General features: G+C 41.3%; 1 protein-coding gene across 13 annotated transcripts in view; it reads left to right on the forward strand.

The window, feature by feature from the left end:
• The window catches only part of kif1aa (kinesin family member 1Aa), a 51,739-nt gene that overhangs the window by 27,810 nt on the left and 6,180 nt on the right, over nt 1–17,749 (forward strand). For 4 of the 13 annotated variants that reach the window (XM_061737563.1, XM_061737565.1, XM_061737572.1 and 1 more), the window contains 16 exons: nt 4,056–4,174; nt 4,295–4,380; nt 5,077–5,212; nt 5,428–5,590; nt 5,704–5,794; nt 6,754–6,872; nt 6,954–7,009; nt 9,070–9,178; nt 9,310–9,376; nt 9,852–9,936; nt 10,032–10,137; nt 12,609–12,635; nt 14,970–15,084; nt 15,199–15,332; nt 15,459–15,520; nt 16,747–16,892. In XM_061737563.1, the coding sequence (XP_061593547.1) occupies nt 4,056–4,174; nt 4,295–4,380; nt 5,077–5,212; nt 5,428–5,590; nt 5,704–5,794; nt 6,754–6,872; nt 6,954–7,009; nt 9,070–9,178; nt 9,310–9,376; nt 9,852–9,936; nt 10,032–10,137; nt 12,609–12,635; nt 14,970–15,084; nt 15,199–15,332; nt 15,459–15,520; nt 16,747–16,892 (1,621 nt within the window). Of the gene's footprint in view, nt 1–4,055; nt 4,175–4,294; nt 4,381–5,076; nt 5,213–5,427; nt 5,591–5,703; nt 5,795–6,753; nt 6,873–6,953; nt 7,010–7,129; nt 7,346–9,069; nt 9,179–9,309; nt 9,377–9,851; nt 9,937–10,031; nt 10,138–12,608; nt 12,636–14,487; nt 14,512–14,969; nt 15,085–15,198; nt 15,333–15,458; nt 15,521–16,746; nt 16,893–17,749 lie in introns of all 13 variants that reach the window. The other 9 variants (XM_061737564.1, XM_061737566.1, XM_061737573.1 and 6 more) reach the window with 6 other exon arrangements.

The following is a 17,749-nucleotide window of genomic DNA, read 5'->3' on the forward strand; positions in this document are numbered from 1 at the left end:
ACAGCAAAGACGCAGCACGAGTTCAACACAAAGGCCTCTGTCTGTTTTAGACTCATCATACACATCTGAAACACACCTCTCATCACACACGTGAGAGTCTCCTTTGTTTCATACACGGGAGCTTCATACCTCGTCTCGTGCTCAGCCATCATTCTGGTGTACAGATGTTTTCCACTCCACCGATCAGTGAAGCAGAATGGCTGCAGTTGTGAAGTCAACACGTGTGTGCAATACTTTCTTTTAAGACTTGAAGACAAACTTTACTTTAAGCTTGAGTAAAGCTCATTCAGAGATTTGCAAGGAAGCATGTTGCATGTAGTAAACAAGAGTTTCTTGACAGAACAGGCTGGTTAACAGCGTTTCTTCCTTTTTCTGTTCAGGATTTGTAGATCAGATCGAAAATACATAGTTTCTTTTGTTTTTACGCAAACAAATCTAATAACTAGGCCCTACATTTTGTAATATTATAAGTAGACCATCAGACAAGCAAACTATGCCATTTAGCTGCACATCTGATACTAGTCTGTTAACCTATCTGCCTTGACCCAAAAAATCCTCTTCCGGATGTCGTAATTTGCAAGAAATAAAGAAAAAAATGTGATTGCATTCTTATATAGCTCTGAAATTAGTCAGAAGAAGAAGTTAAAGCATGACACAGCAGAAGCTAGAGAAGCTGCACATCAGCTCAGAGACTCAGACTCACGATTGGTTGATTGAAGGACAAAGTTAACGATGTTGAACCGCAGTTGTTAGGGGAATTAGCTGTTTTTGTTTGAACCCCCCCTGGAAACATTTGATGAGAAACCAGTGCCACATGGCAGATGAGCTGCAGGGAGAACCCAGGAGTGAGAGGACACCTGGCGGATTGCTTTCTTGAAGCGCCGCAGTGAAAGAGATTTGAGGATTATCGCAAACACCGGCCTCATTTATCTCCTGGACGCTGTGAAAGCGTTCACTGGGGACAGATAGGATTAACGAACGCACCGCTGGCACAGCTGATGATAACTGACTCTAGTGGCTCAGTCCCTCTCCTGCTGACGTGCTCGTCTGCACCGGCAGCCCGGCTGCATCGTTGAACCATCACAGTTTAAGTTCCACTATTTAACGCCGTGGTTAAATGAATCCACATCCGGAAGGTTGAAGAGGAAAATAAAATATTTGCAGTGCGTTTCTTTCTGCAAACACTGGTGTGTTTGCTCATTAGTGTGGTTAGTTTAAGCTGGTGTTAGCGTGCACGCCCCCAGCGTCCCAGAGAGAGAACGCTGCTACAGAACTTGATGTACTTGCAAATTGAAATTGTTTTAACCGTTTGTGTTTGTATCAAACACACGTTTGGTAATGTGTCAAGCTAAAACAGCACTTTATAATTCCTGCTTGACTCTGACTTTTGAGAGTTTTTGTTGTTAATTTAATCTTCTTATAGACTCTTACTTGCTCTGTAATGGTCGGCGTTGTCCCCACCTCTCGAGTGTCTGAGCCACCAACCCCTCACACAGCAACAGATCGACATTAGACTAGACATTTCTTTGCTTTAGAGTTGATTTTATTTTTATTTTCAATCTCATATTGGTTAGATGCTTGTTTTTCTTTGCTTTGTTGTTGTTGTTTTTGCTATAGTGGCACATTTCTTTTCACTCCAGTTCTACAAATAAGTTAATTCAGCTAATTGGGGTTCGGTTCGTGCCATTTGTTTCTGCTGGGATCTAAGCAGCGTTTATGCCGACCGGCTGCTTGAAGAGAGACTCAGTATTAAAAAACACAGTTGGTAAAGCCCTGAGACACGGTCATGTGAGAATATACTGTCATCTGGTCCAAACTGGGTCTTAAAATTAGGTAAACCTTCGAACAACAGCACACGATCTACTACACTGTGTCACTGATATTTATTTAAAATACATTAGCCAAAGTGGATAAAGTGTATAGGCACTGTGTGAAAAACTCAGTGCAGCTTTACTGTTTCTATGTGTAAACAGAAAACTGGGGCTACAGATTATTAGATCAGCGGTTCAGCAGCAAGTATAACTGCAGAGGGTGTGAGAGTGTGCAGCTCTGGACTGATCAGGTGTGTGGACACATAATGCACGGAGGAAACACCTTAGAGAAGGAATTATAAGGCAGTTTATGAACGATTTGCAGGATTTCATACTGCAGTGAGAAACACTGAAATGTGAACATTTTGTAGACGATCACCAGTCTTAGAGTGGACACCTACGCACGCTTATCATAAGCTCAGACAAGTTGTTCATGCAATTAGCAACAAACTGGAACTGTTTGTGCAGCTTGTTCAGCTTATTGCCAGAAGAAAGGCTTTTCTCTCTACAAAAAGAGTACAGCAGCAAGGCTTGGGTTCGTAAAGTATCGTCTGAACAAACCAGAACGGTGGAGCGACGGGCCGGTTGACCTGGGCGTTTTCCACTCACTAACCCCACCAGCAAACGTGAGGCCACCTGTCCAGCAGATAAAAAGTGCATCATGGTTCTCGACGCCACGAACGCCAACCGATCCACAACAGAGTAGGTGAAAGAGAAGAGAGTTAAGATGCAAACAATCTGACAGACCGGTAGCGTCATTCAGGAAATAATGACCTACAGTCATTGCTGCCAAAGATGACTCTACAAGCAACTAAGTTTTTCACATTCTACATTTTGTCTTAGTTTTGAAATAAATGACACAGTGCAAGAGTTTGACGTATCATTGCTCATTTGAGGTCTTAAAATCTTAAAATCTAGCAAAGACCTGGATGTGTTTTGTTTTTTACCTCGTCCTTTTTACATAATCTTAGGATTCACAGAGGCTGATCTTACTTTTCCACATAACTGTATATCATGCAGTATACAGAGGTCTGACTTGCATCGAAACGTTCTCACCATTCTGTCTAAACCTAAACAAATATGACAGAGTAGACATGATTGATGTGAAGTAGCAAAGTGACGATGAGGCAAGACTCAACTCTCACGATGAAAGAGCTGGTTTCTACCGCAGCTGTCTCTTTTAGGCATGCCAGAGCACAAGTCTTCTCATTTTTACCCTTTTTTTAAGTCTTTTTTTACTTGAATACGTCTGATTTTGAATGAGTACCCCTGTTTTGTTTAAATGATCACTATGATTCAGGGGGTACGGCTTGATTTTTGATGTCATTCGTTGGTTTTTTGGTGTAGCATACTTTATATGAAGCTGTTGGCAGTTTTTTATTCGGGCTGAGCCATGTTCCTTTTTCTTTATATATAATTTTTGTTCCATCTGCATTTGGTTTCTTTGAGTCAACGAGTTGGAAGCATTTTTGTTCACCTTTTATGTCCTGAGCATGCCTTATTTGCACCTCACCAATCTTGTCATGAGTCTCTCCCTCCCTTCTCACACTTCACCGTTAGATATATATTTACCCCCTTTCTGGCTCGTGTAAAACATGGTCTTTGACTACGCCATACAGTATTCACCACAGTAATGCAAGATGGTGAAAAACCACAAAAGAAAAGCGATTGCTACCATCATTCTCTCATCAAGAATCATATATTCTGTTGCAACCCCTAAAGTTATTTAAAATGTTAGACAAAGACTAGATGCCCAAGTCTCCATGATGTATTAGTGCTTACATTAGTAGTGTTTTCCTAATGTGGCACTTGATTGATGAAGCAGCATACAGCCATTGAGCAGCTCGTTTCTCACAGAGAGAGCATCTGCTGCCCAGCTCAGTATAGAGCTGGTTTCCAAAACCATTATGTCATTTGAAGAACTTAAAGTTCACCCTTACACACATGCTCCGTAGCCTCACCAAGACTTCATCAGTACTATGAAATTTCTACTAAAACTGCATGCAACCCATATTTGTCTTGACTATTTGATAATCTGTGAATGGTGAGGAGACGCCCCCATAAAGCACTAGTAAAGGGTAGCCATGGCCATCGCAAGAGCAGTCCCAGCTTTTGTTTGGTTGCTTTGCAGCTCTGTGTTCTGTTGTCCAGTCCAGTGAAACCATATCAAGTGTGAAGAATCTCCCCATTGTTTGTTTTTTTAATATTCTGTCTTTCTTCTCCTTCTCTCTGCCCCGTGTCCAGAGCTTTTGTGTATCTGAGCAATCTGCTGTACCCAGTTCCCCTGGTGCACCGCGTGGCCATCGTCAGTGAGAAGGGGGAAGTGAAGGGCTTCCTCCGGGTGGCGGTGCAGGCCATATCAGGTAAGGCTCGGCCCTTTGCTTCTCCAGTGTGTTAATTCACCAGCTTGTAGCAATTGAAAAGGCATACTGGATGAGACTTCTGGTGGGAGTGAAGTGAAGGTTCTTTGTGTTTCCCTCCAGCTGATGAGGAAGCTCCTGACTACGGCTCAGGGGTGAGACAGTCAGGCACTGCAAAGATCTCATTTGAGGACCAGCAATATGAAAAGGTAGATAAGGCGTGAAGTAGGGCTGGGCGATATGGACCAAAAGTCATATCTCGATATTTTCTAGCTGAATGGCGATACTCGATATATATCGATATTTTTTCTGTGCCATAATTGGGGTTTCCCCCAAAGCATTATAGCATAGCAGCTCTGTTAGCTTCATTTTTTCTGAGGCAAACCCTTAAAAAAACAGCCAGTTTTAATACAAAGCCTCATGCCAAATGTCACACAGGTTCCTTTATTAACAGAGGTCTGCACAATATCAAAATGTATAAAACAAATGAAATAAAATAAACTGTCTGCATATATAGAATAAAAATGATTCTTGAATAAAATAAAATAAATATCCCTTTCCTGCATAACAATTAAATTAAAATACACTGTGCAATTAATACAATGTAGACAGTAACAGGCAGACTTTTCCACTGAGGTTGACAGCTGTGCAAATAACAAAACATTTGTGCAAATCTCAAATAAAACATTCAAGTCAATTTGTCACAAAATAAGTTATATCAAAATCATTAAAAAAAAAATATATATATATAAACAATATTGTCTGGTACCATATCGCGTTTGAAAATATATCGATATATATTAAAATCTCGATATATCGCACAGCCCTAGCGTGAAGGTTCACAGTAAGAATAACGTGCATGTAGTCACTTGCTCACCAGCCTGTTATGCGTCTTGCACTTGCAGTTCCAGTCAGAATCCTGCACCGTTGGACTGTCCCGGACCGGGGTTTCCCAGGAGGAGCTGCGTATTGTTGAGGGAGAGGGACAGAATGCTGAAATGGTCCCATCAGCGGATGAGGTCAACAACAACACATGTGCGGGTAACCGTTATATAAGTGAATGGATCTAAGTTTGTCTGTTTGGTTCGTACGGTACCCTTCTTTGTCCATCTGTGGCCCGGCAGACCTTAGATAAAATAGTACTGGTTCTTGCCCTAAATCAGCTGTTACACTACGTACCGAGACCAGTCCTTCCCTGTCTGAAGCAAAGTAAGTTTCATCCAGAATTTTCTTCTATGTTCTTGCATTTGTGGCAGCCGGTTCAGATGAAGTGGAGATTCCCCAGAAAACCTGCTTGGACGGTGCATTAGATGCAACTCTAGAGCACCTACGGATCGGGAATACTTTTACCTTCAGAGTAACCGTCCTGCAGGCCTCCAGCATCTCTGCAGAATACGCAGATATCTTCTGTCAGTTCAAGTGAGTCGTGGGTCCAAACGCCTCCATCGTGAATACCAACCCATAATTGTCAGTGTGAAGTTGCAGTTTACAGTTTCATGTGAAATTTGCTTTGTATTTCCATTTAACCTCAGCTTCATCCACCGTCACGATGAGGCCTTCTCGACTGAGCCCTTAAAAAACACAGGCCGCGGCCCCCCGCTGGGTTTCTACCATGTGCAGAATGTAAGGAGAATCTACACCAGGGGTGTCAAATGTGTGGCCCGCGGGCTGCATGCGGCCCGAGAGATTTTCATGCGGCCCGCAAGAAGTTTCCAACGCAAAAAAACGAAATGTTAATTTACTAAAAAGGAAGGCATAAATAATTGCCATGAATCGCAGCATATTCGATAATATATTTCTTCTACAAATCCATCATTATTCCACAAATAGAGCAGTTTTCGACATTTTTTAGTTTTCTAGAATGCATTTGCCGATTTTATTTCTTTGTAGACGGTCGTTTATTTTTATTAACTGACTACTATTATATATTTTTGCAGGAAAAATATCACTGCTAAAAAAGATGATAGAAGATATTTATTCTGAGAATTTCAGTTTTGAATACGAGGATAGTGACAAAGTAAAACAGGTAAAAGAGAAGTGCTGACTTTTTCGGCACACTGGCGTAAATATCCGCTCCAATTTTTAAAAATAAATACACTTAATTATACTGGAAAAATCTCTAAATCACAAAGAAACACTCTCGGATGTAATAAGAAAGATTTTGCTTTTAATTAAATTTCCTATAAAAAAGCAAAATATAAAAAAAACATACTTGTTTCTGTTTATCTTTGTAAAATGATATTACAAGTATCCTACATCATTTGAAAAAAAAACGAGAAATTTCAAGAAAAGATCCTGAAGAAATATATTTTACATAATTACAAAACAAAGTTCATATTTCCTTTTAAAATTAACTAAACTGATATTGGATTAGATAACAATAGTAAAAAAAAAGAATTGGGAAAAAAAAATTTCGCACCGTTTTTGTTATTTTGAGCATGCGGCCCGCGTGAAAAAAATTGGTCAAATCCGGCCCGCCAAGAAAAATGAGTTTGACGCCCCTGATCTACACATATCTGAAAAAGGTTTTGACTAGCTTTGTTTAGGTCTGGTACACAAACACTAATGTATTGTTTTTGTAGATTGCTGTTGACGTTACAAAGTCCTTCGTGGACTACATCAAGACTCAGCCCATTGTGTTCGAGGTGTTTGGTCACTACCAGAAACAGCCTTTCCTTCCTCTCTGTAAAGATGTCATCAGGTAGCCCATTTCCTCTTTGAATGAAGTGACCAGTTTAAGACTATTTACAGTGAATTCACGGTTGTGTTTTGTTACTTGCAGCCCGCTACGTCCTTGCAGAAGACAGTTTCCACGAGTGATGCCTCTGTCCAAGCCAGGTATGGAACTCCTAGCTGGAGTTGATTCACTTATGCTGCATTTGCCTTTGCACCTTTTATACGTTGTCTTTTTGCTGGCAAGCCATGTCAACTCAGCTTCATGTTGTTGGGTGTGAGCAGTGGATTGCGATGACTCGCCGGATCGGGAGAAGTCGCTGGAGCTAATCCGATACCTGGTCCCAGATGTGTTCAATGGGGCACTTGTGGACTCGCTGTCAGACCATGCTCTGTCCGCCGCTGGCTTGGCTGCTTCCTTCCTACTGGAAGCAAACGAGCGAGCTCAGCTGCCGGCTCCACCCCTCGCTATCTGCTCGGTTATTAAAGCTCAGAAACCGGGTTGGTTTTCGTTGTCACATCCAAGAGAATCCTGCAACCGGAAACCTTTTCTTATATCAAGTGTTTATCTTCAGTGTGAAAAAACAGGTCCCAAAACCAAGTGACATTTAGACCACATTTAATTTTATTCATAAATACAATTTCAAAGAAGACAGCTTGCTCTGGTTTTGCACATTTTAGCTCTTGCATTCATCCATTCATGCAGGTATTGCCAAACATAAAACATTGAAGCCCATCGAGCTACAGAGGTGACACTTATACTCATATCTTGTGGATGGAACGAAACAAGAAGAAAAAACATAATTAAACTAGAGAATAATATTATTGCATGCAGTTATTTGATATAAAAAGAGATATTTCCTATGTCAGGATTCTCTGTGTGGATTGACTCTGGTGCACCGTGTGTTTGCTGTTGGCCTACGTGGTGACTTCTCCTTGCAGTTCCCTCTTTGGGCTTCTCTTGAACTTTGTTCCAAAGAAGTCAAAAGGAAACGGTTACGACATCATTCACATTTCTGTAGACAGAGTTAGAGTTTGAGAAGACAAACACCCTTTTTCAAATACTAGTATAAGCCGTACACATGGCGGTAATGTAACTGCTTTTGAATATTGGTTCTACATAACATTTCTTACAATATACATGACCGGTCAAAGGTTTTGGAATGCCCCAGCTTTTACTATTTTTGTGTTATTGAAATTCAAGCTGTTCAAGTCCAGTGAATACCGTGAAATAGTTAAGTGTTGAACGTCCAGAAATAAAAAAAAAAGAGAAAGAGAGGTAAAGAGAGGTAAGGGGTCATCCTACAGCAAGATGATGACTCAGATCCACCGTAGGATAAAAGGACAAGATGGTGAGCTTGTAAACATGAAGTGATCAGCTCCGTCTCCAGACTTAGACCCCGTCTAGCTGCTTTGGGATGAACTGGACAGCAGAGTGAAAGAAAAGCAACGTGCAAGTGTTGCACGTTTATGGGAGCAGAGCTGGGGAGAACTTTCTGAAGAATATTTGATTTCTATTGTCAAAAGAATGAGTGTTTTCTGTTATTATCTGCCAAAGCTGGCTACTTTGAGGAGTCAAAAGTTTAGAAATACATTTTTTAAGGTGAACTGTTGATGCTATGTGCTTTCATTTCAGAGTACAGTGAAAAAATTAAAACATTTCACTCATAAACTGGAAAAATGGGGGTGTTTTAAAACTTTTGACCAGTAGTGTACTTGTATGCATGATTTGTTCTTTGCAGAAGTTTACACAAATGCGTTGTTAAGATTATACTTACACACTGGATTTCCTGTTGCGCTCCGGCTGCAGTTCTGCATGCATGCGGGTGTTTTCTGAGTGCTCACTGTCAAAACTAGAGGAACTTCCTGAAGTTGGAAGAATGCGTTTAATCGTAATATCTCTAAACATTTCTTCAGTTAAATATTCATACTTTGTGAGAGGCGTGTGCACATGAACCTTTTGCAAGAGTTCCTTTCTGAGGTTGCTGCATAAGCAGATTCAGCCACATTTGGCCTCAAAAGAGGGCCAGCAAGTTGCTTTAGAAAGAAAGAATCTCCTTCTACAATACTCACGGGTTCCTTTCTTTCCCTGGATTTCCTTTTTTCATTCCTCTTTCTTTCCTTGTAGGGTAGATAGCTAGCTCTCCTCACCTTCTGCTGTTAGAAACCTTCCTGCTCTTCATTAACACTGATATTTCCTGCTTAACCCGCTCTGTTCAACACAGTACCGGCTACCAAGCTGACGGCGATGACCCGTCCTCAAGCGGGACCCCGCCACTGCAAATATGACCTCATGGTGTTCTTTGAGATCTGTGAACTCGAGGCCAACGGAGAGTACGTACCCAGTGTCCTCACCTAAAGCATTAAGTGCAGAACCATTTGTTGAAACGTGTGGACCAGAAAAATCTCTGGTGCTGTAAGAGTGGGCCAGATGAGTGAGGTGTGTTTCCATCCTTGTATCCTAGCTACATCCCTGCAGTCGTGGACCACAGACTCGGCATGCCATGTCATGGCACATTCCTACTGCACCAGGTACGTTGGTCTGAACAACTTCTGAAAAAAAGAAATACAGGACTGTCTCAGAAAATTAGAATATTGTGATAAAGTCCTTTATTTTCTGTAATGCAAAAATGTCATACATTCTGGATTCATTACAAATCAACTGAAATATTGCAAGCCTTTTATTATTTTAATATTGCTGTTCATGGCTTACAGCTTAAGAAAACTCAAATATCCTATCTCAAAAAAATTGAATATTCTGGGAATCTTAATCTTAAACTGTAAACCATAATCAGCAATATTAAAATAATAAAAGGCTTGCAATATTTCAGTTGATTTGTAATGAATCCAGAATGTATGACATTTTTGTTTTTGTAATTGCATTACAGAAAATAAAGAACTTTATCACAATATTCTAATTTTCTGGGACAGTCCTGTATAAGTAAAATCCCAGCGATTTATGAGAGAAAACCAGATAGCTGTATGCTTGTTTACTCCACTTCTCCAGGGCCTCCAGAGGAGAATCACAGTTACCATCGTGCATGAAACTGGAGCTGACGTTAAGTGGAAGGATATCCGCGAGCTGGTTGTGGGTAAGTTTGGTTTTCAAACTTTCAAACCCTCAAATCAAACACTTGGTAGGAAATCAGTAAGAGCTGCACTCAGTGACACATTTGTCCCATTCCAGGGCGTCTGCGCAACACCCCTGAATCTGACGAGACCATCATCGACCCCAATATTCTCTCTCTCAACATCTTGTTTGCTGGGTTTGTCAAGCCCTTGCAGGATGACAGGTACGTACTGGCACCGACTTTTAATGCAAAGTCATCACTTTGAAACAGCCAAATGTCTGCAGAGGAGATATCCGTGCTGGGGTATTTTTAATCTTCTTGACTTGGTGGCCGTGACAGTCTGGCTGAACTTTGAAACTGTTGTTTTGTGCGGCTCTGGTTTTAATGCTACCAACAATTAAAATTGTCAGTCTTGGCTTTGTATCTGCAGAGGTCGGCTTCTGCTCTACACCAAGGCATGCACATGCACACGCACGGCACGTGGTACAAGCTGCACGCAGCCAGAAAAAGCATGGTCGCTGACGCATAACCTGAATGTCACAAAACAGCTCAGCACTTTTGTTCGTGTCTTCAGTGCTGGTCTTTACTGTAAGCAATGTAGCCAGCGGCCTGGAGCAGCATCTACAGAAACTACATTTACCCTCGTTAATACGGAACTCAGCCTCATAATGTAACTTTATCAGCGCTGAGATTAAGAGTTAAAAGCCAGTAGGTGCCCAGTGTCGAAAACAACCAACAGAAGGAGTGAAATGTCATCTTTTACTTTATATTGTTTTTATTCTTTGCCTCTTTTGTCAATGTTCCAGTCAGTGGAAGTGCAGTCGTGAGCTAGATTATTAAACTTGGTGGTTGGGCTTCTTGTTTGCTACAAACTTCATGTAATATTTCTTTTCATTTGAGGTGTTGATATGAAGTTTTTGTTGTTATCCTGAAGAAGAAAGTCTGCAGTTTGTCACGCTTTTAAAAACGTGTTCATTCATCTTCTCCAGAACAAATGTAAATGCTGACATTCTTATTTAGTTGATCATTTCATTCTGTGTATTGGCGTTAATATAATGATTCACTTCATCTCCAGTTATCTGTTAGTATAGTTTACCGTTGTACTACCTGCAGTTTTAGAGATCTATTTAAAAAAAAAAAAAAAAAAGGTGTCAATGTCAATTAGAACATGAGTAAACAATTTTATTCTATACAGTTATTATGGGATGCCACTGATAAGTTGGGCTCCATGTGGGCTTCAACCAACACTGCTTGTCTTTTTCTTCTTATTGTATCTGCATGACTGTATTTTGTATTTTTTGTTTTTATTAATTTGCAGCAGGTCACATCCAGAGTACCAGAAACCTCCTGTATCAAACTCCCCTTCAGTTATTTAAACATCTGTTAAAAACTAAAGCTGCCACATCAGTAGTAGGTGGCTCCATGCTGGCTGCCCGACCCTCCTTAACGTGTTCTGTTGTTTGGTTGTGATCATTGCACCGACATGTTGCATCTCACGGTGTTTCTCCTCCGGTCATGTTGTTCCATCGGCTCACGTCGACCCAGGTGCTCACCTGCAACATCTGCATAGATGTTTGCAGCAATCTCTTCATAGACTCCCTGCAGACTTTTAAAAAAAAACAATTTTTAACAAGGCAACATTATATTGCCTAATTCTAAAATAGAAAAGACAGATAAAGATAGATAAAACACATGTCTTTCTAATTCACAGTCACGTGTAAACTGTATATAAGAAATGCTATTTAAAGCCAGTCTTCTTTATCTTAAGGGAATATGTCACTCATTAAACATTTAACACTTCATGTTCGCCCCATTGACATCCCTTGATTTATTTGTGATATTCAAGAATCACAGGCTCATAGAATATAGATTTTTAACAGATAAACCAGTTTAATGTCCTCATAAAGCTCCAAACAATTCACTACAAACATACTGAAACATAAATGTCCTTCTATAAATGATTTAAAAGTAACTATTGATTATGTAACAGATGAAAGCCATGGTTTTGCTTTTGTACATGCATTTCCCTTAGTACCACATTCTTGTATTGTTATATATTATAATATATATTATTATTATATTATATATTATGTATTATTGTTGTATTTTTACTGCAGACAGCCACTAAATAATGTATTTTTTATGCTCCACGGTAAAAGTTTATTCAAGCCGTTTTTTGTTTGGCTTAAAATATAAACTCACATCCAATAACCCTCACAACTGTGATAGGACAATAATTATTATGATTTGTGTTTAAAAAAAAAAATAAGTGTACCTATCATGTCCTCTGTTATGGGCTCATTACATAATCTTTCATCTTTCCCAGCAACTTTCCAAAAAGTATAGCAACAATCGTAATCTTAATTTACCGAGTTTATTGGGTTTCCTTTTGCAACAAACACCAAGCAGCAGAGTGATCCATACAGCACTAACAAGTCTTTCTACTGGGTTAGTTTTGACCGTAATGGTGGAAATCGTGGATTTTCAGCCCCGATTGTTTGTCGAGTTAAAGACAAGAAGAAGTAGTTTAAGAGCTGAGCTACTTCAGGTCTTGGTCCAGTATTGTCCCAGTTAATTCATGCTGAAACTAACATCAAGGTATATATGGATGCTAACATTTTTCTCCCTCCAGTCCACTAACAGAATGTGTTTTGTTTCATTTGTTTGTTTTTTGTTCTGTTTTGTTTTTGCAGACAGTTTCTTGATTCGGACATGCCTAGGTATATTATTTGCCTCTCTTTCCATACTGTTCAGTTAGAGCAACACCTCATCTCTCTGTTTTTCTGCACCTCCTGTCATCCGTCGTTAGTCTTCTGTGACTTGATTGCCTCTTCACCCACTCTGTCATCTGTACCTATCTGGGTCGTCTCCCCCCTCCCCTCCCCTCCCCTCCTCGTGAGAAGTGAGGGCTGTAGTTGTGCATGTCCCCGGCCGGGTCTCTTGCTGTGCTGGATGTCTGTTTGAGCTCCTGTAGGCTACGGTTTGGTGGTGGACGGGGTCTGCATGGGTCTGCTTCGCTTCATGTGGGCTGTCCTTGGCTTTGTCTCTGCTGGAGGTGTCGTGAGCCCAGTGTCCCACTCAATGTCTCCACTTCAGCGGTTTGCAGGAAGATCTTTATAGACCTGGAAAATGTGGAAAAAAAGCACCGTAAATCTTTGGCCAATAGCAAATGCTACAGTAATTTCCAAAGTTTTTGCTCTGTCTTTGTCCTGCTTGATTACAGGTGCTAATTTAGGTGCAGATTACGTTTAAAAGGCTGTAATTATCTGATGTCGAGGGCTGAGCCAGAGTAGTTTCATCATTAGGAAGCTTCATTTGTACATTTGCCAGTAGGGGGTGGTAGAAAATCATAAAATGAAAAGAAAAGAAAAGAAAAGAAACATCTTTTGGTGCCATTTTATCTGAATGAAGTTATTCTTTGCCTTTTGTTGCCTTTGACATTGAAATAATATTTTGAATTCATGAAAAGTATTTCGTTATGCCGTTTGTTGTCAGTCCTAAGAGTCAGAATATTTAAACAAGGTCCTAACTATTGACTTTAACTGGAGAAAAGAGTATATTATTTACATTTGCTGCTCTGGCACAATATTTAAATACTCTAATTTAAATGTAATCCAGTTAACTCTTGCTTCACAAGTAGCACTTTACCCAAATTGCTGCAATGCTGCAAATATTTGGGAGCCTTTGCTTGTACCTCAGTGAACCTCTGCCAAACACCAGAAACAAACGGTTCCTCACATGTCCGGCCAGCAGCGTGACTTCACCGCTGGCTCCCACGTTTTTAGGAGGCAGTAAAATGCAGAGAAGCACATGTTGGAGTAGTGTGAAGAGGAAATTTCTAACTCGTAGTGTAAGCAAACAGGTTTCTACTATTTGGAAAAAACGTGTGCATGCGAGTGTGATGTGTGTATGTGTGTGTGAAGTGTGTGTGAGAATGAACGTGCTAAATACTCGCGAGAGAAGCAGCATCTCCGCAACCGTGACACCTTCACATACATCGCAGAAGGGAGTCGTCATCGCTCCGACACGGTGCATGTGTTGGATCTGCCTCCCCTGGTGGCACGTTGTTCACTTTCCCACAAGGTCACCTCGGTCCAGGACCAGGGGGTTAAACATCTGAACCTCATGAACAGCCCCATCCAGTGTGTTTTTATGGCTTACAAAACCACCAGTTTCCTTTTACGGGGTCTTGGATAATCTTTTGTAGATTCTCAGGGCTGCAGGCCAGAATAAAAACTGTTTTCAGGGTGTGATTATTTCTTCTGGAGGGACGCAAGGAACATTTGTGTAGATTAATCCACGCTGTAAATCACTGGTGCAACAACAAGCAGCACCGCTGCGCTCGGGGAGTTGTTGTGCAGCGTTGTTTGACCTTCTTCATGTTCAAGCAGTTTGCCAGATCAGCACCATTCACAGGATGTTTTTCCTAATACCTGACGAGTGAGCTGTATTGTTTATATTACTGAGAAATAGCTTGAAAAGACAAACACCATCCCGGCCACACAAGTGCAAAACCACAGCATACTTTGACTCTCACTTTCTATTCTTTTGCTGATTTCTTCTTTCTCACAGCATTTCCTTGGGAGTTGACCATAGGTACTTCACAGCCCTGTCCCTCATTTTCTCTTTCTCTCATCCCTACCCTTCCTTTTTTTCTGTACTAACATCTCAGTTAGGTAAATCACAACCATCTCCGCCATCTTTTGCTTTCCTGTGGTGTTTTATACTAAGCTGATCATCATCTCAGCCTGTTGCATGCAAACAGACCGTTATTGTTAATTTCATTGACAATTAAAGACATACTTTCTACAATGAATTCATAACGGGAAATCCCTTTAGACAATTATCATGGTTGTTTAGAAATCATATTTTGTCAGACTAGTCAAATTCTAGTGTGCATCTATCTGTATGAAAAGTTTTCATAACTTAAATAATTATTATATAAACTCATGTTTATATAAATAGATGTTAGCCTGGATTTAGAGAAAAATAACATGTTCAATTTTGAATGCTGATGCAATTTGTTGGCTCCCTGTCTCCTGGACCATCCTCAGGACTTTCTACCGCTTTGAAGCGGCCTGGGACAGCTCCATGCACAACTCCCTGCTACTAAACCGAGTCACCCCATACGGGGAGAAGATCTACTTGACCCTTTCGGCCTACTTAGAGGTACAGTACTCGCATTCATACGAGGCAGAAGTAGCTCTTACAGTATCAGATGTGACATGTGAGTTTCTCGAGAGGAAGTGTGTTTTAAATCCCCTCCTCTTTTATCAAACGCAGATGGAGAACTGCACGCAGCCCGCAGTCATAACCAAAGATATCTGCATGGTGTTTTACTCCCGAGACACTAAACTCTCAGCTTCCCGTTCAATCCGCAACCTCTTTGGTACAGGAAGCCTAAGAGCTGCGGATGGGTGAGTCTGAAACTTCTAACTGTGGAAGCACCGAGGAGCGCCCGCATCATTTCTGCGAGTGTTCAGTTGCATATTCAAATTAAATTATGTATTTATCTCTTTTTCTTTTTTTTTGTGCCTTTTCAGAAACCGTGTGACTGGGGTTTATGAGGTCAGCTTGAGTCACCTGGCTGATGCAGGGAGCCCAGGTGAGAGTCAAGAACGTAATACCTTTCTGCACTCGGCTCACCTTTACCACGCTACTCATGCACCTGCTCATTCAGAATGCTGCTGCTAGAGTTTTAACAAGAACCAAGAAAGCTGAACACATTACACCAGTTCTTAAATCTCTGCATTGGCTACCAGTGTGTCATAGAATAGATTTTAAAATACTGCTACTAGTGTATAAATCTCTTAACGGGTCAGGCTCAAAGTACATCTCTGAACTGCTTCTACACTCTGAACCCCCTAGACCTCTGGCCCTTTTGCACTAGTCTTGCTTCACCTCGGTTCTACCCGTTTTGCCCTTTTGCATTAGGGCTGAGACGGGTAGAGCCGCTCCAAGCCGATACTTTTTTCTGTAACCATTCTAGGTAGGTTCTATACGGGGCTGAGCAGGGACTATTTCTGAGGTCACCACCCTCCGTGCCACCGATTGGTCGGGGGGCGGGGCCGTCAAACGTTTGAATCAGGAAGCGGGAGTCAGCGCGAGGCGACTCGCAGCGATTTTATTATACAGCACAAACGTCTGTTTGGTGATCCAACTCTGAGGTGCAGATGTTCATAAACCTGGTGGCTGTCGAGAAAATTAAAAAAGCGATGTAGACGGGCTGTTTTACTCTCAGCCGCTCGCGGCTCCAGCTGATTTCTCATCAGCGCCGACACAAACACAATCGCAATGCGCAATCGAGTACGTCACAGCAGCTTCACCCCAACCCGCCCACTTCTCACCTGGCTGTGCAAAAACACACGGGTGGAGCCGCGTCGAGCTGCGCCGAGCCGAGCCGGGCTGAAGCGAGACTAGTGGAAAAGTTAGGTCATCAGGGACTGGTCTGCTAACTGTTCGTAGGACCAAAACAAAGCATGGCGAAGCCGCTTTCTGCTGTTATGCCACATGTAGCTGGAATAATCTCCCGGAAGACCTTAGATCTGCCCCAACTTTGCCTAAAACTAAGCTAAAGACCCTTATGTTAACTTCTGCTTTTAACTGCTGCTAAACTTTTTATCGACTGTTAGCTTTTATTTCTTATTTCTATTTTAATTTTTAACTTTATTTTTTAATCTTATTCTTAATGTTTTTATTGTGTTCTGTATGATGTTGATTGTAATTCAAGAGGCCTATTGGAACGATTTTATGTAAAGCACTTTGAGTTGTTTTGTGCACGAATTGTGCGATATGAATAAATCTGACTTGACTTGACCTGTCCCGCCCCAGGGATGCAGAGGAGACGGCGGCGGGTGCTGGACACCTCGGTGGCCTACGTCCGGGGGGAGGAGAACCTGGCCGGCTGGAGGCCTCGCAGTGACAGCCTCATCCTGGACCACCAGTGGGAGCTGGAGAAACTCAGCCTGCTCCAAGACGTGAGGCCAGATATTAACTATCTAGTATACTATCGCTGCATGAAAGCACTGTATCCCAGAAATGAGTGGGGAATTATTCTCTCTCTGTCGGAAGAAAGACAATGCAGGCCATTAAAAGCTCGGTGATCCTTGTTGTAGAGAAACAGTTTTGTGTTTTCTTTGTTGTTTTTGTTTTTTTTTTTTGGGGGGGGGGTAGTACATGAACACCCTGGTCCTCCACATAACAACGTCTTACATATTTCACAGCAAAATCTGATGGACAAGGATGCATAGAAATAGAGATTACCGTATTTACAGCACTATAAGGCGCACCTAAAAGCCTTTAATTTTCTCAAAAACCGGCGGTGCGCCTTATATATGATCATTACGGTAATTTCTGTTACTGTAGTCAGGGGGATTGTGGGTAATGTAGTTGGTGTCGCCGAAGTTATGGCGCTAAAAACGTCAGAAATCGTCACAGACGTTCAAGACAACAGCAGCGACGCCGACTTGGATGATGGAGACTTTGACGAGTCGGAGCAAAGCTGGTTTTTATTTTGTTAATAAAGTTTGACAAACGGTACTTTTCTTTTTGTTTCTTTTTTTGGATTTGCTGTAGGATTTTGTAGCATTTCCTGTAGCGCAGCTCCATCAGGTAGATACGTAACTCATCCCCAGCCACTATAGTACGGTATTTTACCAGATATTTAGTGCGCCTTATAATGCAGTGCGCCTTATATATGGAAACAGTTTTAAAATATGTCATTCATTGAAGGTGCGCCTTAAAATACGGTAACTAGATGTTCCCTTCAAGAAGTGTAAGTATATTTATGGAAGGACTGTTGTAAATATCCTTTCAAATTAAACAAATGGCAGAG

This window comes from Cololabis saira, chromosome 13 (assembly GCF_033807715.1).
Source record: "Cololabis saira isolate AMF1-May2022 chromosome 13, fColSai1.1, whole genome shotgun sequence".
Lineage (NCBI taxonomy): Eukaryota > Metazoa > Chordata > Actinopteri > Beloniformes > Belonidae > Cololabis > Cololabis saira.